We start from the raw sequence: 24803 nt of genomic DNA on the forward strand, positions 1-24803 counted from the left end.
TCAATGTGCATCAATGAAGAGAAAGTGCATGCGAAAGCATGAGGTCCCTGTACCAGAACTCTCGGAAGTGGGAGTGGTAATGCCTCGAGACTGGGAAGGCCAAAGCGATGCCCCACGCTTTCAGTGAATGGTGTGGGAGGAAAATATGTGTGTGTGCAAATGACACAAAATAAAACAAAACATGAGAAAAAAAAAACACTACCGTATACCTCTACCCCAGAAGCATCTGTCGCCCTAACCTTGACCATGCTTCATATTAACACGTGTTGAGACCAGTAGTCCCAAGGGGAGGTCCCCCACCCCTTACAGTATCATACCTATGTCTGAAAACGTGCATAGCCTTGAATGCACTTTAAACTTCAACAGGAGTGTCGCCAACACTGACCAGGTCGCATCCAGACAAGGTAGAAAAGAAGAACGAAAAACCAGTACCTGAACCACATCAATACCAAAAACTATCCCTGAGTGTACCTGGAGACACTCAAGGCATTGCACCGGAGGCGCCAGTCTGCAATCGGAGGAGATCCAGGGTATCTGCAAGATCGTCGTCCTGTGTCCCTCTCCCACTCGTGAATCCTCTTTGTCAGAGTCTAGGGACGCACGTCCGCCCAGAGGGCACGAACAGACCCAACAGGGCTGAGCCAGTTTCTTTCTGGGTGGTTTAGGAGGGGCAATGTCCTCCGGTGAGTGGGTCTTCTCATAAGGACCCTCCGCATGCCGGATCACTCTTTGTTCTGCAGGAGCAATTTTCACTGCCTTCGGCACGTTCCTCCAATTGCGCTGTTGTGAACAGTAATTTAGAAACTAGTAGCTTGAGCGTAGCTAGGTTCTCCTCCACCGAGAAGACCCTGGTTCGGCCTCAGTCACCGTCGCGGCGACATTGGTTTGTACCTCACCCACCTTATCTTCCACTGCCTCACAAGAGTCCTGGATTGCCTGCAATGTGAAGGAAAGTTCAGGCTGTGCTGGGGTCACTGCGCGCCGGGGGGAGCCTCGGGCGGACCCACGGCTGTCCATGGCAGCCATGGCTTGTCTCGCCCCATAGCTACATAAGTCCGGATGATCTAGGCCATAACAAAGGCGGGTCAGATAAGGGTCCCTGTCCTCTCAAAACTGTTGCCCGCGTATCCGAAGGCAGCATGATCAGCCAGAGTGGCAGCGTCCCTCAAGTCACAGCATCAGTCACAGCCAGTCTCTGGCCCACTCCACCTACCCAGAAAACAGCAATGCAGTCAATTGTCTCCCCTGTATTAGGCAGCTGTGAACAGGCAGCAATCTCCAGCAGCTGTACTGGGGTCCATCATAGCATTTTCGGAGTACCAGCAGACAGTAAGCAACAAGTCACGCAGCTCTAGTCCACCAGTGGCAAGGTACCTATCAGCAAAGGCCTTTGTGTGTTATAACAGGTGGTTGAAGGAAGCATCAGCAGCAACAGAGGATGGAAGAAGGGCTATAGTCTAATAATTGCTCATACCCTGTAATGTTGAAGGAATGCTGCTCTTTTTGGAATCTCAGGATCACTGCATATTTCCTGAAAAAGTTTGTTTTTTGTGTACCTTTTTCTTAATGCTTCTACTCTTCCTGCATTACTCAATCCATACCCATAGACCATTGAAGTCTGCTCCACGAGAGCATCTCCCGCCCCCCCCACGTCAGGCAAACACATAACAGAGCGGGGAGGTAGGCGGCCTGCGTGACTGCCACGCGGTGCCACACAGGCATGGGGCCGGCCTCCAGATCTCTAGCAGGGACTACGATGGAGCACAAGCCTCCATACAGACTGAGCCACTCTCCTCCATCGCAGTCAGTTACCTCAGGCCACCGCCTCCGGAAGCCCGAATGGCTATACGAGCTTGACCCTCCCCCAAGAGCAAGGCGTACGCGTGGGGGGAGGCTCCACTGCTTCTCCCAGTGGCACCACGGGTGCATGGAGCCAGTCGCTCACCGCAGGGCCGGATCAGCAGCGGGGCCATGCCTGCCTCCTCTCCAACATTCGAAGGAGGCACAGAATTGGCTATCAGGCACGGATGGTGTCGGCAAGTTGGTGGAGGACCAGGGGTAACATTAGGTTGCAGTCGCCATCTTGGCCTACTCGACTACACCCCCTAAGTCAAATAATTTTTACAATCCATCAATGGGCACAAGAAAGAATGCCTTTTAACAAAACAATTGTGGGATGACTTTCCTACATAGGGACTAGGCCTGGAGCTAGGATATGCAGAACAGACTGTGAAGGATGTATTCACAAAAGGCTAGGATGGAGGCAGATCCAAAAAGAACCAAAGCTGTAAAACTTTAAAATGCTTGCTTCTGTGGTCCATCATGCTCTGAAAATAGAAAGGTGAATTACAAACTATAACGCAATGAAGTCTTTTTGCTGGCCTTTGCACTATGGAACATAGCTGCATTCTAGCTCATGATACACACATTTTTAAGAGGGTGCATCAGAAGGGAGTTGGTGACATGTGTACAGAATTTCAAAGGTCTGCTTTATATTACCTGCCGGCAAACCAATAATTCTCAAATGACCTCTACCCTTGAGTTTCAAACAGTGCCATCTTTCTTCCCAAGTTTGTTTTTTTGCAATTGCTTCTGTGATGTTTTGTCCTATTGATGGAGCACAGACTCGTAGAAAAGAGACTAAATCCGCTCCTTTAACCCGCTAACAAATTATTTAAATTGTTTTGTGTAACACTAATGCGCACCACACAACTACGCGGGTTAGTGAAGCTTGCTTATGTGTTTACTAATAATAATAACATGAATGAAAGAATAAACACCTTTAAACGGGAAATCTTTACTGCGCATGCATCAACTGCATCTCTTTCGCTTGGAAGGAAATTCTTGTGTATGAGCAGAAAATACTAAAATGGAGTTTTGAAGACTCGCGTGCGTGGCATCTGCTTGCTTCAAATAAACCGAGTGATTATTACTAAAGCTAACGCGGGGATAAGTCAAATAAATAAACTGGAGTAGAGTAGAGGTGGGTGGTATACAGTGAAACCATTTATTTTTTAAAGTAACATCTGTCTTTCTGACTATCACTAGTGCGTATTTGGGCCTCTCATATATAACTGAAGTAAGCCGAGTAATATGAAGACTGCGCATGGGCACTGAAAGTTAACCCGGAATGATGTCTTGGATATTGGATATTGAATGACTGCCAAGGTCGCAAAGTGTCCTAGCTTGGGAACGGACGGTGAAATGTTCAACGCCGTGGAATTACATTTAGACTGTATACAATTTTGTTGCAAATAAAACATGAATGTGGGTGGGAAATAAAGTTATGAATAAAAATTAAGGGTATGGGTTTGTGAACAATGGTTTAACAGAATTTAATTTCATGTAAGCATGGTGTGATGATCTTCCCCCTTGCCTGACCAATTAGATTTAGTATTTTTACGATATTGAAACATTAATGGGTTGTACATGGAAAACGAAAGGTATAATTGAGATAGCCTTAGTTAGTTATTAGAGAGAGAGCGATTTGAGATGCTGTGGCTGCGGGCGGTGCTGTTGCTCGGAGAGATGCTGTGAGATGCTGATGAAGAGCCGAATGCAGAACCTTCTATCCTAATTTAATTAGGTCAGACAGAAGATAGCAGAAGAATCTAGTGGAGGAATAGGGGTGCTACACAATCGTCTGTATTCTAGATTGGTCACCTAACCGGTTCTGAAGTCTATGTTTCCTGAGCTATCCAAGGGGGACCCTTACCAGCCCTTTGGCCAGAAGGTTGGTCTTCACACCATTCTTTTTAAATGTATTTTCTCGCTATTTGCAGATGTTCTTTTCGCTCTATCCTCTCCCTTTCTGAGCGTTGAACATTGCAGGAGTCCAAAGTTTTTGTTTGATGAATTAAATGAATTTTCTCTCCTAAGAATGATGGTGACTGCACCGTGTATTTGAGATGGTTCACATGCGTTTGAAATTTAGATAAAGATTTAAAACATTCCCGAGTCAGTGGTTATTTACATTGAATAAAGAACAAGTCAGCTTATATCATTTTCACCATCAACTAGTTCAATTAATGGTCCATCGACCAGAGGAAAGAACTTTTTGATCAGTGAAAGGTTAGTTAGGAGTATTTGAATAACTAATCTTGGAAACTGAGGAGAAAATTATATACTTTGACTCCAGAGGTTTACTCAATTGTATTTGTGTGTTCATGGGCCCAGGTGAGTATATGGTAGTGGAGTATCTGTTGTTGGTACGCCGCTATCACCCTATCAACTATTCTTTTACTGTGCAGTTTCCAGACAGACCACTTTGAAACACCTGTAAATCCAATGACAGAAATTAAGAAATCTAAGGATGACTCTGTGCCTAGTTCATTGTGGGTTTCACCAACAAAGTTGTTAATCACTTGCAGCATGCTTGAATCCAAAATAAAAGGCTGGTAACAAATGCAAAATGAAGTCCGTGTGTCAAAGACTGAAAAAGACATCCACTGTACTCTTATTAAAAAATGACTCCGATTTCGCACCTGCTCCGTTTGTGCTGTCAAAAAAAATGACAGAACATCAAATGGGAAAAATCTTGAGACCAAATTGAAGCATTACATTTTTGAAATGTAAGCATATCTAGAGGAGGCAGCACACCTTTTTTGGGGCATTGTAGAGTAAACCCTTAGATCCGACACTATTAAATCTCATCAATCACAACTAAGACACAATATCCGTTTTTAACTAATCCAGTTAATCTCTATGCTTAATTGGCGTCATATTAGAATCTTTCATTTAACATGTTTGCAGGCCCTCTAATGTACTATATCTAATCTAAAATGTATTAATTGGATCTACAAATGCTTGGCTTTAGCGCCCCTCCCAAAACATGTCCTCTCATTGACCACCTTTTAAAATCCCGATAATGCACTTCTTGCCTCTTCTCTTTTAGGATTTGTTTCTGGATGCATGATGACCAGAGCCTTTAAGTCAACAAAGGCCACTACAAGAAAGGCTTGTCAGGTTTTAATATACTTTTTTTGTATATACGTTGTAGTGAAGTATTCCAAATTCTCCAATGTTAAAGCCTAAACTCTAGGGCCCCATCTCCGATGGCCTGTATACTGGTGACCTTAGTCATCTGCCTCTGCGCCTTGGATTTATGCATTTCTTATTGAACTTCATTGGGCCTCAGGACTAGGAGTGCATTTCACATTAGACTGCCACACTGTTTTCTAGTATGATAAGTACTGGTTTCTCTGTGGTGCGCACAGACCACAATGAAGCATTTAACATTCACAATTTATGGGTTCCACACACATCACCTTTGTCTCTGAACTTGCCTGGGTGCACTGGCAAAAATACTACTACGGTCCATGCTGCTGAAGCCCAAATCACCATGTAGGCCATCTATTGATAACATTACAACAGTTTCAATGTTTTGCAACTAAATCTGTGACTTTACAATGTCCACATTCCATGACTAGGCAATAGATCACTCAGGTAAAAGTCTTGATTCAAATGTATACATCTTCAGTCCTCCACAATACACTTCCTATCTCTTTATCTCATTATTGAAGGTTCTTTTTCATTCTTGATTTCTACCTTTGTCAGTGGTTTCCTTTCTCTTCCTTCATTTTTTCTTTGCTGCTTTCTCCTTCTTTGTTTGTTCGTCATCAAAGTCTGATGCTTCCACAATTGGATATCACACGAAATCAAAATCCGTGCCCCACCCAAACGCACCAGGAAAACAGGTACAATAACCAAAACTAACGCCCCCTGGTTCACACCAGAAGTAGCCAAAGCTCACCTGCTTTGCAAAAAAGGAGAACGCAAATGGCGAAAAACATATGATAGTATGGACAGAAACTCCTACGTCCAACTAAGGAAAAGCTATCACTCTACTATAAAAAACGCCAAAAAAGAATTCTACACCAGAACCATTAATGAGGCTAAACAAAAGCAAAAAACCCTGTTTGCAATAGTGAAATCCTTCGCTCATCCTAAAACCTTACAGTCTGAAATACCTCCCTCTCAAGATCTCTGCGACAAAATAGCAGACTTCTTCGAAGAGAAAATCAACCTTATTCAGAAAAATTTCCCTCCATACCAACGTTCACAGTCCCCCTTCAGACAGGAACAAGAAGATAATTCCACGGCATTCCTAAAGACCTTTTCACAGGTCACTCTAGCACAAACCAAGGAAGTCATCCTAGCATGCAAGTCAGGCGCCCCCTCCGACTCCTGCCCTCCCAGCATCCTGCATCAACTGATTGACACAGTCAATCCCATCATAAATGAAATAGTGAACACCTCCCTCAGCACTGGTATTGTCCCTAGTGCATGGAAACACGGCACCGTTAAACCTCTAATGAAAAAGCCGAACAAACCCCCATCAGACCTAACCAACCTCCGCCCAATCTCCCTCCTCCCAGTCTTGGGGAAAATCACAGAACAAATAGTCTACAGGGAGCTCAAAACCCATTTGGAAACAAATAATATCCTCCACCCCCAACAATCAGGTTTCCGTCCACAGCACTCAACAGAAACAGCCCTGATTGAGTTGACTGACTCCATAAAACTTCTCCAAGATCAAAGGAAAAACGCCGTATTGATCTTGTTGGACCTCACGGCAGCGTTCGACACAATCTCCCACCTCATACTCCTAGACAGACTTAGGGACATCGGCATCTCTGACCTAGCATTAGAATGGATAATATCCTTCCTTACCGAAAGATCACAATCCATCAAACTAGGACCTTTCAGATCAGTAGAGAAAAAGATACGATCAGGAGTCCCACAGGGTTCTATTTTAAGCCCTCTGCTCTTTAACGTCTACCTCATACCCCTTATCTCTCTGATCGAATCATACGGTATCACTGTTACATCTTATGCCGACGATACCCAACTCATAGTCCCACTTGAGGAGAACTCCACAACTGCCGAACAAAATCTAACAAACTGCCTGAAAGATGTCTTCCTATGGATGGAAACTAACCATCTCAAGTGTAACACAGGGAAGACAGAGATCCTCCCCATGGGGAAAAACGTCAACTTTTGTCCCCATCTCTGGTGGCCAGAGGACTCCACAGCCCCCCCCCCCCCCCAGACTGTCGTAACTGCAAGAAACCTTGGAGTCACCTTCGATACTGACCTATCCTTCGACCAGCATGTCAGGACAGTGGCAGGAAGCTGCTTCGGAATCATTAAATCCCTTAAAAAAAATTTTGATTTCCTACCAATTGAAGCCAGAAAGACGGTAACTGTGGCGCTGATCCTCTCGCGCATAGATTACTGTAATGGTCTCCTGGCAGGTGTGAAAAAAGCCACACTCAAAAAACTGCAAAGTGTTCAGCATTCGGCTGCCAGGCTGGTGCTTAAACTCCCCAGAAGATCTTCAGCCTCCACCGCCCTAAGAACCCTCCACTGGTTACCCTTGCACAAAAGGATTCTATTCAAGATCCTAACGGTTGCTTTTCGGGCATTCAACCACACTGGCCCCAAGTACTTAATCAAACGTTATCCCCGCTACAACCCCCAGAGGACTCTGAGATCCTCCAACAACAACCTAATAACACTAGCCAACTTCAACCTAAAAACCAAAGGGGGTAAAACTCTTACCCACCTTTCTTCCAAAGCATGGAACGCTATGCCCCAGCATCTGAGATTCCTGACCAACGAAAGCCAATTTAGGAAACAACTTAAAACATGGATCTTCAGCCTATCTGATGAGTATGTGCGGGACACCATCTAACCCTGCCCAATTCCATCCTTCTACACACCTTCCAGTCAGCGCCAGGATGCTTCTTCCGGAGCGACAGCCGCGCTTTATAAATACCAATTCCAATTCCAATTCCAATTCCAAGAAAACTAAGTCTTTGTCACCAAAATGTTTGTCAGTGACCACTAACTTTAACCATTGGAAAATTAAACAACAACGTTTGTTGGGATGGGAATGTCCAATGCATGGTTTTCTGGGTGTATAACCCAGCCCTGTGTGTATGACTGCTGGTGTTTGGGTATCTTCACTTATTTTGAGCCTGAATTCACATTTGTGCAATGGCCTACAGAGAGGTCCCAGACAGTGAAAGGTGCAAGATCTTATAGTTGACCAGCTCATTGTTATCCTTATCAGTGGAAGTGTGGCCTATTGAGCCCTCTTGTGTAAAGTGTACCTGTTAAGTCAAACCCACAACATTCTGCTACTATCCTGTGTGTATGTCAAGCAAATACAAGTATTCATTAGGAGTGTAGGACTTTATATGTGTAGGAGTTGGAGTACTGAAGCCACTAGGATGATTTTGGATGTCTGTGGTTTGGCGTGGCACAAGACTGAAGGTGAGGATCACTTCTCCAGAAAGTGGAAGCTTATTGGCTGCATTCCTATGGCTATAGGATGAAGATGCAGGCACTGAAGTAAGGAGGATGGAGACAGGGCAAGCTTTTGAAATTCCCTGAAGGCTTTGTTAGCATGAATCTGCTGATTTCTTCCTGGGCAATGCTATTTGGTTAATGGATGGGGTGGGACTGGTTTCTGTTGTTCAAGGTGAAGAAGTTTCTAGGTCAAGAGTGCTCTTTCGTCTGTTCCCAATTACAGCTTCAGAAACGTTGATAATAGTCTTTGTGTCTAGTTGTGGAGGCTCTAGTATCACATGCTGTGAGAAGCATCGGTCTACACAAAGTCTGAGTTTGGCGAGTAGCCTGAGAAGGAATCTTGAAGAAAGACCCCAAACCAGTTCCGAAGTTTGAGACAAATGATCAAGCCTACGTCATGCCTCGTCAAAAGATTACTGAGAGACTAGACTATACATGGTCAGCCTGGTGGGAGAGCTCACGTAGAGAAGGGAGGTGTAACACCCACAGGGAAACTGATCATGGGCATTACCCTGTATTTGCAGGCTGGATTGAGTAGTGTTTAAGACTGCTCCGTGATTAAAATACTTTATTCTTCAAAATGACAAGCACTAGGCTGGACATCAGTTTATTTTGTCTGTTCTGAGCCTTTGCACACCACACCACCTCCCTCAGAAGCCAGCAACTGCTTATCCTCCCTACCCTGGCAGTCAAGTGTAGAAAGGTTGAACTCAGCCCAGTTTGGAGAGCCACAATAGGGGCAGGCCACCAATGGGAAACAACCTAAACCATTACAGATGGGGTCCAGTAGCCCAGGTTTTCCATGTGGCCCTCTGAACAGGGTCTGACAATTATGATCTAGTCACTTCCTTCTATTGGACCTAGCCAAAAACTACTGCACTACTAGATTTAGGTCTACTTTTAACAAAGGAGAAATAAGGATTATATCAAGACATAGAACTATGGAATGAAGGCTGATCAGATGCCAACATTCAATAGTTTTTCAAGACAAATCGTTAATCCATGAGTATTCAACCTTGACAGAAAATTATATATTAAAATGAATGGAAGTTAAAATGGTAGTACTCCTAGAAATGCATTAAATGCCTGTTTTAGAAAGATATTTTCCTTGCCTCATCTCTAATATATTGTGACATTCATTTTATCTGTACACACTTTTAGAAGCACAGCTGTGACCCTTATATTTCGGGAGCTACTAATATTATAATAATTTTAAACACTTAATCAATGTGATTTACCCTGTATGCAGGTCTGACAGGTTCCACGTTCATGTCTGGAAACAGAACAAGTAGCCAATAGGCGAGGTCTCGCCATGCAAGTTTTCTTAGAAATTTTGGTACACTCTTCTTAGTAAAGTGTGCTTCATGTAACACGGTCCTGGGACTGATTTGACCAAAGTGAAGGTAAGGAGAGATATGACTGGTGTTAGGCTTGTCTGCACGGCCAGATTCCTTCTCGTATGATTTAATTCCTTTGAAAATAAATAAAATAATTAAATGCAATGGTTAGAAATATAAGCCTACAGTTTTACTTTAAAAGAATACAGGATACATGCCAATCACAATTAGCTGAACATCATTCTGATATCATATATCGCAAATACAAAAAATAAAGTCTCAAAATTCAGAAATAATATAATAGGATTAGTACGCCTGCCTTTGCACCAGTATATGAATTTCTGACATTATTTTTATCAACACAGCATTATTGATATGAATTAAAGCTGCAGAATCTAAGTAGGACTTTCTATGCTCAACTGTGAGAAACCTACTTGGGATCCTGTGGTAGTCAGATGATTACAGGGCAATATCTATGGTTGGTCCTGTGGTGTACCACTAGAGTTTTAAAACCTCATGCACTACTGTTCCTAAGGTGGTTAACCAAGATACTCTCATTGTACACTTGACTCTCCGAGGGCCAGTGAGGGTGAGCAGTCATCGCTAAATCAAGGAGCTGTTGGAAGCCGGAACCTGATTGACACTAGTAATTCTTTGGCAGGACCGGAGGCTCTGAGTATGCTTTTTCCTTCTTCGCTTTAATATAACCAAAAAACACAGCAGGCAGAAAAAGCACCAAACAACTTTTCTTTCCCAGATCTAGGGAAAAACAGTTCCAAACCACAACATTCCAAGCATGAAAAACTACAAAGTCCATGACATAATGGGCGCAGATCAGCCGGAGTCCTTCAACAGTGTCTTTGAAGCCCAGATAGATGCTCCAACTCTACTGCTCCCCCTCTTTCTTCGCTGCTAGTCAGCCAGATAAGTCGTGTTTTTCTCTTCTCCTTTGGGGGTCTATTATCATTTCCGCTTGCGCGGCTCACCGCGCGTGCTGTTGTATTGTATATTTGCTTGTTTTCTTGAATTTACGTGTGGGCTTGTTTTTGACAGATTCCCTGCGGCCGCGGAAGCAATCTCGCTTCTTACGCAGCCGCCGCCTGTCGTGCGTTGTGTCTCGGAGGCACAATAGGGGGCTTCTCACATCAAATTTCGATTCAACGCAATACCCTCATTATCCAGTCTGGGCTGTGACTTTGAAAAAGATAAGCTCTTTAATTTATGCATAAGAATGTTATAATTACAAAACACAGAACAACAGGGCATAGCACTTTCAATTACGAGATAACACCATCCACACAATAACCTATGTTGTGAAGTGCCACACTACATAGGATATTCCAGCCACATTAGTCTACAAGAAAAGGCTGGGTTCACTCTGCTATCATCTGAAAATCCAGGTTTTCAAGTGTCCTACTATGGGTTATTTTCACATGGTGAAGACAGTGAGGCAGTGGTTGATAGCAGAAAGCTGTTGGCCTAGTTATTCAACAGCACTTACTTCAAGACTTGGCAACTCAGTAGGAATACTCCCAGATGGTTGAAAATCTGCAAGTCCCAGAAATCTAAGTTGCCCTAACACCCACCATCAAAAATGGATAGAATGTTTAAGATTTTATTTCCGAAAACAATCTGGGATTGATTATGTTCACATTCAGATAAAAGTTGGTAGTTTGGGCTGGCTGGACTATTCTTATTGGAACAGAAGAAAGAGTATAAAGACTAACTTACATATGGTTGCTCCTTGCTGGAATGATGTGATTTGCAAAGAATGATGGACAGGAACATGGTTTGAGCTTATATTACTGCTGAGACTTTTTGCAAGCATTCCACTCATAAGCATGTGTTATGGTGTCTCGCTTATACTGGCTCTGTGTGCGTTGCCCCGGGGCACTGCACACAGAGCCAGTACAAGCGAGGGTCTTGTTGAAACAATCGGGTCGGAAAGCTAAGGGAAACCCAATTTGGTTTCAAAAAGACCCTCTAGCTCTTTGTGCAGGGCCCCGGGGCACCGCACACAGAGCCAGTGCAAGCGAGGGTCTTGTTGAAACCGAATTGGGTTTCCCTTAGCTCTCGGGTATCCAGAGGAGGCAAAGCACAATAATAAAAGAAGGTACAGATACCACAGATCTGACTTAACACTACAAGGGTGGTGAGTACACCCCCCTATTAGGAGTCAAAAAGCGCTCTTAAGAACAGACCTAGGTCCTGACGAAAGCCTTTAGAGCATCCACAAGGCTGAAACATGTTGACCAATACCAGTGCAATAGATCGGTAACTGGATCTATACAAGCACAACTACCGTTTTTAATTTACAGATCACAACTTTTTCAATGAATACGTGTGACAAAAGTGGTGAAGGGAATTTTAACTCACTTGACCAGAGCACGAGCACGCCCTCTCTTTTTCATTTGGCCACTACTGACAAACCAGTTAGTCTTCCTCGAGACGGAGGTCAGCACAAAGGAAAAGACCCAATGATGATGCTGTAACAGTACACCTAGGCGGAGAACCAAGATATACCGCCTGTGTACATATATGAGGGTTTTTAGGACGGTTCCCACAAAAACAAAGACTCTGGTTATACAGGACAAGTGGTCCATTCTCCCCTCTCTCTGATTTTTGTACATGGCTACTCGCCAACATTGAGGTTGTGTTTGCATTTTAGTTTGCTCCAAGTTTCATCCCTGCTTTACTTTTATTTAGCTTTTTCGCAAATACGTTAAGAAGTATGGGAGGGGTTGCTGTAGAATTCATAGGGTACGTCAGCTCAACTTTGGTCATCTGTAATGAGAGGAAAACCGAGCTGTGACGCCAAGAAAAATAAGGACAATGGAGCCACAAAAGTAGGACTGAGTCCTTTCCCCATTGGAATGAAGATGGGCAAAGGAATCCTGAACAATTTTAGAAACAAAGATTGCCCGAAAATAAAGAGGTGATTATGAGGGAAATATGTTACTCAGGAAAACAAATCTTGATTTCTTTTAGTCTGTTCCTGACTCTAAAACTTTCTGTAACTTGAATCCCAAAACGCTGCTTTTAAGCAGTAATGTTATGAAGCTTAGTCTCAAACCTTCTCACTTATGGCTGAGTTAGTGGAACTAAAAGAACAGACGTGCTCTATAATTTATACATGTTCTCCTTTCCTGTGGATGACATTGCACAAACATCAGGCTGAACTCAAGCTCAGCCTGACAGTGACAACATCTGTGTACATGGTAGATCGTATCCTTGTTAGGTACTGGTTGTAAAGATCAAACAGACCGGAAGCAAAGAATCCTCATGATCAAAGAGGGAAACCCCACTGCTGTGTCTGCAATTATGCAAGACAAGTCATGCCAATATTGGCTAATTTCTTGCTGAATGACATACTTCATGTTTGTATGCATGCACTGTTAGCATGGATAGAATAAATCTCATCCTCGTTCCTCATTGTGGTTGTTGCCTCTATGTGAGGAGCTGCGGCGGACCAGGAGCCCCTAGGGCAGCAGGTTTACATGAAATCCCCATTCTAAACCACCCACCTAAAACTGAATCAGGAGAAAAGCTAGTTTTTCCAGCCTCAATAACTATTTTTTTTATTTTCCTTATGTCACATACAAATCTGTCTTTACCTTCCATGTTACCAATGCACCGTGCTACAGATCGCCACAGTGTTTTCTTAGTTTCAGTTTGTTTTTCGCGATTCACAGTAGATCTTCAAACCAGCTACTAGCTATCTCAGCTTTAGCTGAAGGATTAGGATCCTATTGTTTGCAACGTTGTGAGAACAATATTTTAGAATTTGGGAGTCATTCAGGTTTGTGAGCACTGCCTATACCACACCAATATTCTAGTAACTGCATTGCTATTGTGTTGTGTTTTAATTGTCAGGGCTGCTCTGGTGTTTGCAATCTTTTAGTGATTGTGAAAGTATACAAGGTGTTTCAAGCCACAGCACAGGTTTTATCACTGGCCTGCGTTTCATTACAGTTCTATTGTGCATTCTGTGCTTTTTATTTATTATATGCTTATCTGTACTGTAAAAATATTAGCATGAGAGATTGAATCATAAATACAAGGGGGAGGCAGAATATTAATGGTTGGAAATATTGCATTCTTATTCTAAAATCTCCAAATACCATGAAGAATACCGCCAACAGAAATAGGGTAGAAGTGAAGTGGATATTCTGATCCTATATGCAGATAACCCATACTAAAAACTATGCTGTGGCTGTAAAAGAACTACCTCCCACATATTTTTTGTGGCATACAGAGATTCCCGAACCTACTATGAATGGGCTCCATCGAAAAGAGCATTTGATATGTATCTAAGGGATCTTGTGAAAAATCTGTAGTTACAATAATCCAAGCTGTGCTCCAAAAAATTGCAACTTCCTTTAGGTTAAGCGGCTTCTAGTGCCACACCCTGAGCTTTTTAGGAAAACAGTTTCTCTGGTTTTCACTCACATTAAAGCAGCCAAAGAGACTACCTTATCAGCCCACATTGCAGATGTTGCTTGGTGTTGTTGTGTGCATGCAGTATTCATAGACTGTGTTTGAAGTCAACAATGCAAAAGGTGGGGAAGCGTAGCATGTTAATGACAAGATGGAATCTGCTTCACCATCTATGCCTGTACTGTTGCACAGGTTTATCAGGGGCAAATCAAGGGCTGGCAGTCTTCTGCCCTGATGGAAAGGGGCATGCATTTACTTAGACAATTCAAGCAGAAGCCTGTTGATGAGGCACAGGTGAGGAGCCAGGATGGGCAATGTAAGAGCAAGTTGCAATGGAGTAAAAGAAGACTCTAGAAGGGAGGTAGGTATGCTAAAAGGCATGAGATTGGGAGTCAAACAAAGTATCTCGACGTACTGGGCAGAAAACGAGAAAATACTTAATTCTTAACAAATCAAACTTAGGATGAATCGTCAGCAGCTGTTCTATTTGCTCAAACATGTGGGCACATTGTTCAGCTGATTTTGGCTCTGAACCCTACTCTCCAAGAATCACTAGTAAGATCTATTTGGACACGCTCATTAGGGCAACTTCTTAGATTGCTATGGCCATCCTTGCGCTGATGGTTGTTCATCAATGCATGGCTTAGGAGACAAGAGTGGACGGTATTTACCTACAAAGATGTGGCTAAATGTGTCTAAGGAAAGAAGCTTGCAATGGCTAGGCCTTGCCGGTTTTATGCCTCATAATGTTTATATTATGGATAGCATTAGCTGTTGTTTATGGGGCATGTATGACTTCTGTTGAAGCTTCTTTTGAATGTGGAGTAGTGTAGTAAATATATGGTTCCGTCACAAATGCGCATGCCTTGCACTACTCTTTAGGATTCGTGCGACACATACGACTTCTGTTGTGGCCGCTATAATACTAATTGTGGATAAGCCAAGATTTCTCTCAGACATGAAAAGTTGGATACCCTTCCCCAGCACCCATAATAAGGATTGTGGAGCCAGCAAATATTTCACATTTCTTGTGGTCTGAAGTTGATAGACGCCATAGGATTTATGCTACAGAAGCATGTGATCATTAATGGCATGATGAGGGGTGAGTTATGTTATGTTATGTTATAAGAGACTTATAACGCGCACAACTACTCACGAGTATCCTGGCGCGATACGGACTTGTGCGTGTGAGAGGGAAACTTAAATGAAAACTTTAACTTGTTTGAAAAGGTGGGTTTTAAGAAGTTTCTTGAAAACACTGAGATCCTGCGTGTGGCGTAAGGCAGCTGGGAGACTTTTCCAAAGCAGGTGTGTGCATTCAATGTTTCTGCCACTTGGTCGTCACTATGATAAAGCATCATGTGATACAGAATGGCCTTTTTACCTCTTCCTTTCAATTGGCATGTCGGGTGGCGCTTTTTAGTCCTAAAGAGACCCATATGATTAAACTAATGGGTTGAAATAAACTTATGGATTGTCTAATGTGGAATTCATAAGAACATTGACCAACATACATATTGTGCTGGAAAGCGTATTGAAAATAAGGGACACTGCACGCTGTACACATGTATATCATATTGGATATATTTTTGCACTATAACTTTTGGAGTCGGGTGCAGGTATCAGCACTGTCTATTGATATGTTAACCAATGAAAATACAATTGATTCACATTTTGAAAGGCCATGATGAAATTTCTCTCTTGATGTTTATAACTGGAGTTCAAATTGTCTGGCAGAAAGGAAAATAACCGTGTTTCAATGAGACCCACAGAACCATTGTTCTTCTCTCAAGCTAATGTACAACTGCTTAGTTGGTCGTTCAGACCAACAAGGAGTCTGCTCCTGGTGGCATGGAGGAACAAAATGACAATGAACACAACCCCCTCTAAGTGCAAAATTTTGGCAGAAAGTCCAAGGGGTGCTGTTTTTGAGCCCCTAAACTAATCTTAGAGCAAGAGGTCTGATGCACTCCCGCCACGACTCAAATGGGCTGCTGGTCCTGACATGACCACCGACAAGGCATGACCCAGCATTGAAAGCGGCACATACTCTTCATCTACATACGAAACATGTGAAATCAGAGAGGGCTCTTTGCTGAATGAATCACTATGTATTTTGTTACATAACAGTCTAGTGTCAAAACCACACCAAACATCTGAACTCAACGTATCTGCTGTTTGAATTTTCCTATCTCTGGAAGTTTACTATGTTTTGACAAAGGAAAATGTTTACTACTGCATTTAGACAAGAACCGCCCTTTATTTTTAAACACTTTTTCTGTAGGTGGAAGATGTGTCCTACTCAGACCGCAGGTTTTTAAAGACTAGTTTTTTTCACATCTTTTTGGGATCTTCAAAGTTTGCTCAATCAGATGGACCAACCAGTGTGAGATATTTTCTAAGGAGTGGGTGTCACACTTTCCCCTCTACCCACATAGTAGGTTCTGCCAGACAAATTTGTTACTTCTCATGTACAGGTCTGTAATTTCTGTAGGCTTTAAAACATTAGAATTAGGTTTGCACAATGAACATTTGCCCATGCTTCGAACCGGTGGAGGAATTGTTAACTGAGTAGGGGAATGAAGGAAGCTCCATTCATCAGGGTTGCATACAGAAAAGTGGCTTAAAAAGTTAAATCTGACACACTGAAATATTAACTAATGTACATATGATAAAAAAACTGCATCATTTTAAAACTGGAAGGCGAAGTTGTCATCTGCCTTTTTTGTACAAAAATAGATAAAGACAAACATCCCCTCTTCCCATCTTTAACACTGCAGGCAGTGGTGAGCATTAGGCCTGAAATCTGTGGAGGGGATAGGCGGCAACCAGTTTTACATAAATTATGCAGCCACGTAGTAAAGACTTAAGCAGACTCAGGAGTAGGACAGACCAGATCAAAGAGCAACCCGGGAAAAAAACACTGGTAAGCAAAGGAAGAGTGTCATTTTCAAACCTGGTTAGCACACATACATACATAGGCGACTTGCTGCTGTATAAAAATGCAGATTCAGTAAACTGTGCCAATTCCTCAATGATTGGAGGAGCATTTACTAGGTGTCGGAGTTAAACCTAGAGCTTTAGGACAATACATGTCACTACAGTGGACATTTGCTCATTTAACTATGCTTTAACAAATCTGACCAATCAAATCGTGAACTGTGCACATTTGCTTCCTCGAAACAGAAACAGCAAAGAAGCAGCTCAAGAACCTAATAAAGTGGTAAGTATAGCAATTACACTAAACCGAAAAAGTGGCAAAGGTACGAGAAGCTTGTTAAAAGCACACTAAAGTATAACCATTTTTTAGGTCGAGCCTGTCAATGCGCTTGCGCATTGAGCTTGCGAGAGATTTTGGAGCTTAACAAGAGCTTAACCATCAGCGGCGATTTGATGCTGTGCCCGTGAAAAAAGCGCGTCCACAATGCACATCAAAGCCACCAGCCTCCCTCCCACGAGCTTCCCCCAGCGTGCGCTCTGCCTCAGGCATTTCTCCTCCCCTAATTTATTCACTGCCCATGGCCGGGCGGCCGTACTTTCACTTTCACGGCCGCCAGGCCGTGTCTCGCGTTTCCACTTCTCTTTCTTTCTTTCCATCTTTTCTCGCACCCTCTTTCTTCCTCTCAACTTCTCTTGCCTTCACCCTTTTCACTCCATGTCTTCCTTCTCCCTTCTCTCCCTTTCTCTACCCTTTCTCTCACTCTGTTCCTGCTTACATCGTGCCTCTTCTGTTGTCCGCGCTTTAAGTAAGTACGTGTTTTTCCAGGAGATGTACGGGTAATAATCTGAGGTGTTGCTTACGTATTTTAACAGAAGAATGATCTGCGCCTGCTTAGATTTAAAGCTTAAATGCACATAGTGCCCGGTGCAGCTGAGGTCGTTAATTTATGTTCAAATGTCACCCTTTTCCCGTGTTTTTTCATAACTGTGCTGATTACGTTTAAAAATGGACTAGCGGTTTGATTGCTATCTAGGTAGTGTTTTATTTAATAACCTCCAAAAGTTAATTTACATTTCTTTTTAGACGAGTAGCCCATTGCAATGCTGTCTTTGTGGGTAGAATAATGATGCTTTATCGTCGTGACACGTAGGCCGCGCTTCTCATTCCGCCTGGGATTTGTATGTCCCTGTGCTGCTCCACATCTGTACGCTATGCCGCTTTATATTTTCGAGGTTGCCCTGCTCACTCTCGTTAACAGCTGGTTTTGAATTGCACAGAGTTTTAGTCAGAATCCGAAAAATCCCAAGCTTAGTTGCCACCCGTGCATTACTGTCTTCTCATGGTTAGAACTGTTCTCTTTTTTCCGCTTGTCTAACTTTTCTTTGATTGCTTGGCTAAAGCAATTGCTTCTGTTTAAAGATATGCTGTTCACGGCTGGCTCCAGCATCTTAGCATGTTGGAAACCATTCTCAGCATTTGACGCATTCATAGTCTGTGCGGTCTATCATTTGGCATGGATTTTGTGTGAAGTCTTTCCTTTTAATGGTGAAGATTGGCTGGTACAAGAAATGCTTTACTCGATTGGCGGACAGAAACTGAAGCTGTGACAGCTGGAGTGGTGAGTATCCCGGCTCCTGTGACATCACTCCACAAAAACCGGACATCGACTATGGAATCTCTTCAGGAACCTAAACTCCAGCCAGTGGCTTTAATAAAGGTGTTTGATGGGAAACTGAGCCCCTCACACAGCAATGCCAAGAGCTTTGTGCCCCTTGCCCCCACTGGAGCCTTGGCATCACATCTCAAAGTAATCCCTTCCGCTCCCCCACCCACCCCACCCCGTTGCATTAGTAGGCAGCCCACCCCCCTCCCTCTCCATATGGTCGCTCGAGCTGCAGGCAGCCCACCCTCTCCCTCTCCAGCGCCTGCCTCCTCTCTGCCCACGCATCGCGCGGCACGCCTTTCTATTCATTTGTGCCTCGCATCATCAGACTTGTTTCTCTCTGTTATTCCAGTGTTCTTTCTCGTTTTCCCGCCTCTGCTCTTCTCACCGTTTCTGTGGCCCCAGGCGACGTGCTGAATGTAGACCTGCTGGCTCTAAAGAGGTTAACTGGTCCGTCTGGAAGAAAGTGTTCCGTTGCGCCATCATTAAATCCTGATTAAAAATGCGATTTTTCCAGAGACCTTTCCCATCAAACATTTATCTAACCTCGCTACAGCTCACGGCTGACACACTTTTTATGAATATGGCCTTTCGTGCCATTGTGAAATATTTAACGCGTAAAATATGCTGTCAAGGGTTCTCCCTAAGTCCCAGTTCTCAGCAAAAATGCAATGTATCAATGTTTATAACTTTATTACAACAGTACAAAAAAAAATTATTACACTTTTAATCTTCATTTATAAAATAATTACAATACGCTACACATAATCTCACAGATTTTTTTTTTAAGGTAGTGCCATTATACATTACAAAAATATTATGTCATTATTAATTATTTATAACATTTAAAAGCCATTAGGATTTGTCATATCAATACATGTACGTCAGTGAAAAATTAAACATGTAGCTTTAATAATGCTATAGGTGTCACATTTGCAAATTCTATAAATATTGGCATTTACAATAACAAAATTAAAACATAAGTTAACAAATTACAACATTTACAAGACCAATAGCTCCATCTTTTCTAATGCGAGACCTATTGCATTTCCAATGCTTGTTTTTAATTGAATATTTTCTTACCATCATCAAGAAAGTTTTCCAGACACTTATAAGCACCGTCTTCACTGAAGTCCCATGTTTTCCGAATTACAATCGCCCAATCAACCTGTAGCAAAGTTGGAAAAATATGAAATCTCTATTATTACCGCTGCTTTTCACATTAAGAATGGCATGCACATCAGAATATTTAAACGCTGCACTGACATTTCTGAGTCATTATTAATTTTTACAGTCCACTCTATGATGTGCAACAACAGCCACTATGTTTTAAATTCATGTTATAATAAAAATAAAAGGAACATATTTTCTCAATATACTGTAAAAATGGTAGGCAAGAAGTAAATAAAAATTGTGCAAAGCAGTTTTGTCTCTCTAACAAATTACACAGCACTGGACTCAAGCACGAACATAGACCAGTAGAATAATTTCATTTTAAGAGTTCAGAATGATCAGCTGGTAGAATGTCAGGGGGAAGAACAGAAGTACCTAATACACTAATAGGAGTTAAGTGTTATCTTTAGTGGGAGAGGGGTATATGTGAATTTTTGCACTGGTTGGCCCTATTAATAGATGAGCTGCAGGAGATTATCTATGGTTAGGTTGTAAGAGTATGACTTTTAAAGGAGAAGTTGTGATGGTTGAAATGGGGGGAGAGTAATTTGTAGAGACACAATAATAGAGATTAAGGCAAACATGCTTGCGGGTTAAAGTATGTCGTGATCAGAGAGAGGAGACATGCAGAGGATGGAAAGGAAGGAGTGAGTAATTCACAACAAAAGGTGAGTTGACAATCGGAAGTATCATTTCAAAGTCAATGTTCATGCAGGGCATGCAGGTACTGAGGAGGCTTTTTGAGACTGCATGCAAACTGCAGATATAAACCTTATTTTCCAGTGTTGCAATATCTCTGTAGGCCATGAGAACACAAGGGATCATACAGATCATAATCATCCCTTGGTAAATAGACTTAAAATAATATGGTTTCATTTCCCTCAAAAAATAAATGGAAGGAAAGTGCAAAACAGGAATACTGTATTTTAAATCGTTTTTCTAGAGATACTCCTACCCTTTACCTCTCATGATCAGGGTGAGATGAAGAAGTACCTACAGCTAGAAGGTTCAAGGGAAGTGCACCCACTTAGGGTCAGGCCAAATGGCTCAAAGAAGCTCATAAGAGCATGAAGCACTGGATGATGGAGATTTAAGAGCAATGTTTCTATTTCCCCCACTGCTGAACAATCTCAGTGTAACTAAGCAGTGCCCTTTGTCATGAAGAAGTCTCCCTATTTTAATGTCCATAAATCTCCTCATACGGCAAGCCCTCCTGAATCTTGCATTAACCCACATTCCAACATTTATAACATTTTAAAATAAAAAAAGATGCAAAGTTGTATTTCAAGCATTTGTCCGCGGGAGACTGTGAAGGAAATAGTATCCACATTTGTTTCTTTTAACTGTAGAAAATACAAAAAGTACATTATTTATCCAATAAAATGTGTGCTAAAGGGGTGTTATTTTGTGCAGAAAGCAAAAAGCTTAAAACATTAAAACTGCTTTACAGTGGTGGATTTAGTGTTTTCAGAGTTTTGGTCCATGTGTGCAAGCTTGTGCTAAATCATTTAACTAGCAAGGAAACGTTGGAAAGCTAAAGCCAAACAAAAAATCTCATTTTAGGGAATGTATTCTTGTCAATTGATTCTTCACAGTTTCCTCTACCATACTAATCCTAAAAATGAAAATACAAGTAGAAATAATGTAAAAATCTTTCCACTTAAGTGTTTTTCCATTACCATTTTTTTACAGAAGGTATAAATATCTGTATTACCCTGAATTATTTAATTACAAGGCCTGTAGGAAACAACAAAATTACATTTTGCCCTGATTTGTTGGGGTTAGAACTCTATGCATTTTACTCCTATTAACAAGCAGTCAGGATAAAAAGTATATGGTGCAGAAATACACCCATGGTCCCGGATTGTACAGCTCTATTGTGTCCACCCAGAGAAATGGTCAGAGAAATGAACATCCCTGTATCCACTCCAAACCAGTTCTGGAGATAGCTTCCCTCCCATCTGTTTTTTTTGGGCCAAGCTTGACTGGGAAAAAAATGGTTGCATTCTCCAGGTCTCACTTTACATTTAATTGTAATAGGGAGGTCTCCTTTAAAACTTAATGAGGTTCCTAGGTCCACCCTAACTAGTCTACCTCCAAAGAGAAGACAAAAACCTTGAAATACAGAGGTAAATGTTTCTTCTCTGGAAGCAGTTTTACCCCCTTATTAAGGCCAAGCACCGACAGTCCAGCTCTCAGTAGGCTAATGCTAATTAGCCTGCTGAAGATTCAGACCGGTAAAAGGTAACTTTCTAAAAGTTACTTTTCCAACATATTTATTAAAAATCAACCTTCCTATAATAATTGATTTTTAGTAAATATTACGAATAGTCTGTGCATGACTTTTATAGCCATTTCATGTAAAAAGTGACAGATTATTTTGGACCATAACTACAACCCCACAAAGTCTTTAGCCCATCATTCCATAATGCTCCCAAATTACCCCCAAATGATGTGGCGTTTGCAGAGAGCTTCTTGCTTTGTAGATGTGTTCTTCCTGTTTTGTGTGAAAGCGTGCCCCTGAATGGGGAACGTCCCCTGGTCACAGCGGTGCCCCCAACTGGGATTTATCTGATTACTGCTAAGCTTGTGCTCTAAGGTTCAAAGGTTCAAATAGCTGTCCACAATTTCATGGGTTGTAATCCAAGGTTTTTATTTTTACAATTTGGGTTAATTTGCACTCCAACCACATGTTAATTCATTATCCAATGCATTTTGGCTAATCATAGCCTTCATCAGGGAACATGCATTCTTAAAAGGACCAAGTCGGGTCCTGTTCGCCGTGTTCAGGAGATGTGGTGCCATATGCCATTCCACAAAGGAAGCAGGCTTTGAAGAAATATAGTATCTAGCAATGTCTTGCTTTGTAATCAGGGTTCCCACACCAAGTAGGGAGAGTTTCCCACAGCATGCCCTCTGCCCCCCCCAGAAGTATTCTACAATGCCAAAAAGCCTAATGCTGGGGGAGGATTCCACTGTTAAACTTTTAGCCCAATATGTCACAATTAGCAGACACCCTCATACCACATGAAAGAAGTCTCCCCCAGTGTCAGAGCAGTGGAAGCATCTGTGCAAACAGATCATCTTCGTCTGCCACAGCCTCTGGGGGGTGAGGTACGTAACATGCAGATACGTCAACCGAATAAGTATCAATCAGGGGGGTATGCTAGCTCATGTGCGGCTATTTGGGCATCTCTCCCGTCACTATCCCCTCTGTGACCCACCCATGCCTCCCTAAGTCTGGGAAAATAATGATTAGGGATTTAAAGATGTGGGATATACGTCTTTTTTCCAAGAGGAGCCCTTAGGATTTTGGCCTCAAGTGGGATGAATTCAGGTACCTCTGTCCAAGATGGAGAGTGCTATGACAGGGCATGTCTGAGCTATATTTATAGACCTGAGACCTATAATGCTCGAATACCGATTGGAGGTCCTGAAAGGATTTCATGTGATTAGAATGCCACCCAGCCCCCATTAAAGTTCCAATTTACCGAACCCTTAAATTTCTGCGCAATGGTTGAGCCAGCCTCCACACCACATTAGGGTCTCTGGAGTTGTTCGGCGGTCTCAACCTATCCCTCTTAGGACCGACCTCCAAGCCAATAGCACACAAACTGGTAACTTCTGGGAGAGAACGAGTAATCAAGAATCCATACATCAAACCTAGTATATTATCCTGGCCACCTAGTGCCACTTTGGCTCGAAACGAGGAACTCGGCCACCCTTATTGTGCCAAATATTAAATACCAGGACCTGTGAAGACTGGTAGTACAGGCACAAGTCAGCAATCCCCATTCCACCATCGTAAGTAGACTACATACATTTATTTACTAAAGGCTATACGGCGGGCTAGAGTTTCCCCCCAAATGAATGCTCGTACCTTGGACAAGTTTTCACTAAACCACCTCAGAGGAAGCAAGAATGAAAGGTTTTGTAAAACATAAGAACCTCGGTAGAACCATTGACTCATTACGTCTGTCAGAGGCGATATGGATTCCCAGGTAACTAAAGCTAAGTCTTCATATCAGGAGGCGAGGTTACCAGTTTGTGATCTCTCTGCCCCCCCCCCCCACCTTAACTAGAACCAAGAGGGACTTAGCCCAGTTAACCTTGAGCCTCTAGCCTTCTTCATACAGGTCCAACATTTGAATAAACTGGGTGCCTGTAATGTGAAGGCAGGAGAGGAAGCAGAGGACACTATTTGCATATGGGGTAATCCGGTTTCCATACCAAATCAAAGCTAATATCTGCATGTCCCACCTAACCCATGCCACATGTTGCTTAACCCCTTCCCCGAAGGGCTAATTCCCCGCGGTGCGCCGTGGTCCTCGTGACTAGCTCGGCTCATCGCGCAGCACGGTGGCACTGTGCTCATGATGACGCCCATTTAATGGAACGCCCCCCAGCACAGCAGGGGAATTATCCCCATGTGGGCCTTACGCGGTGGTCATGACATGGCGGTTTGTTGCAGCATCCCTGAACAAAAACCCCTAATTCAAGGAATCAAAAGCATTCGCAAAATTAATGAGCATGAGGGTTTTACGGCTATTTAGGTGCCTGGTTGAGCTAGAGCAGTGTGCATTCTACGAATGCAGAATTAGGTACTGTGTGGTATAAAGCCTCATTGGCACTGGTGGACCATAGAAGCTATCACACTGAGCAGTCTATTTGTATAGAGCCTTTAGTATAGAGTTTGAGATCCACATTTATGAGGGAGATATGATGCACCATTGCTCCAGAGTGCACCCTGGTTGCAGAAACACAATTGTGACCAGGGCCAAGCCAGGGATAAAGGAGCGACTGCTATTGCAGTTATATTCCACAGGGTAGTCCTCATGCACGGGTGTCTTTGAAGGGTTCATCTCTTTGCAGACCTCCTCTGTTTCAGTGATTGTAATGGGTTGGGCCGAGTCATCTCTATTAGGAGTCTCTGAAC

The 24803-nt window shown here is 42.7% G+C and overlaps 1 protein-coding gene across 1 annotated transcript in view; it reads right to left on the reverse strand.

Moving 5' to 3' along the window:
- Nucleotides 1-24803, reverse strand: part of LOC147674001 (uncharacterized) — a 124399-nt gene that overhangs the window by 59443 nt on the left and 40153 nt on the right. The window contains exons 4-5 of the mRNA XM_086945088.1: nt 19778-19862; nt 9555-9787 (exon numbers count right to left, since the gene is read on the reverse strand). Coding sequence (XP_086801214.1) covers nt 9555-9787; nt 19778-19862 — 318 coding nt within the window. The remainder of the gene's footprint in view (nt 1-9554; nt 9788-19777; nt 19863-24803) is intronic.

The sequence above is a fragment of the Lissotriton vulgaris genome, chromosome 12 (genome assembly GCF_964263255.1).
Source record: "Lissotriton vulgaris chromosome 12, aLisVul1.2, whole genome shotgun sequence".
Classification (NCBI taxonomy): Eukaryota; Metazoa; Chordata; class Amphibia; order Caudata; family Salamandridae; genus Lissotriton; species Lissotriton vulgaris.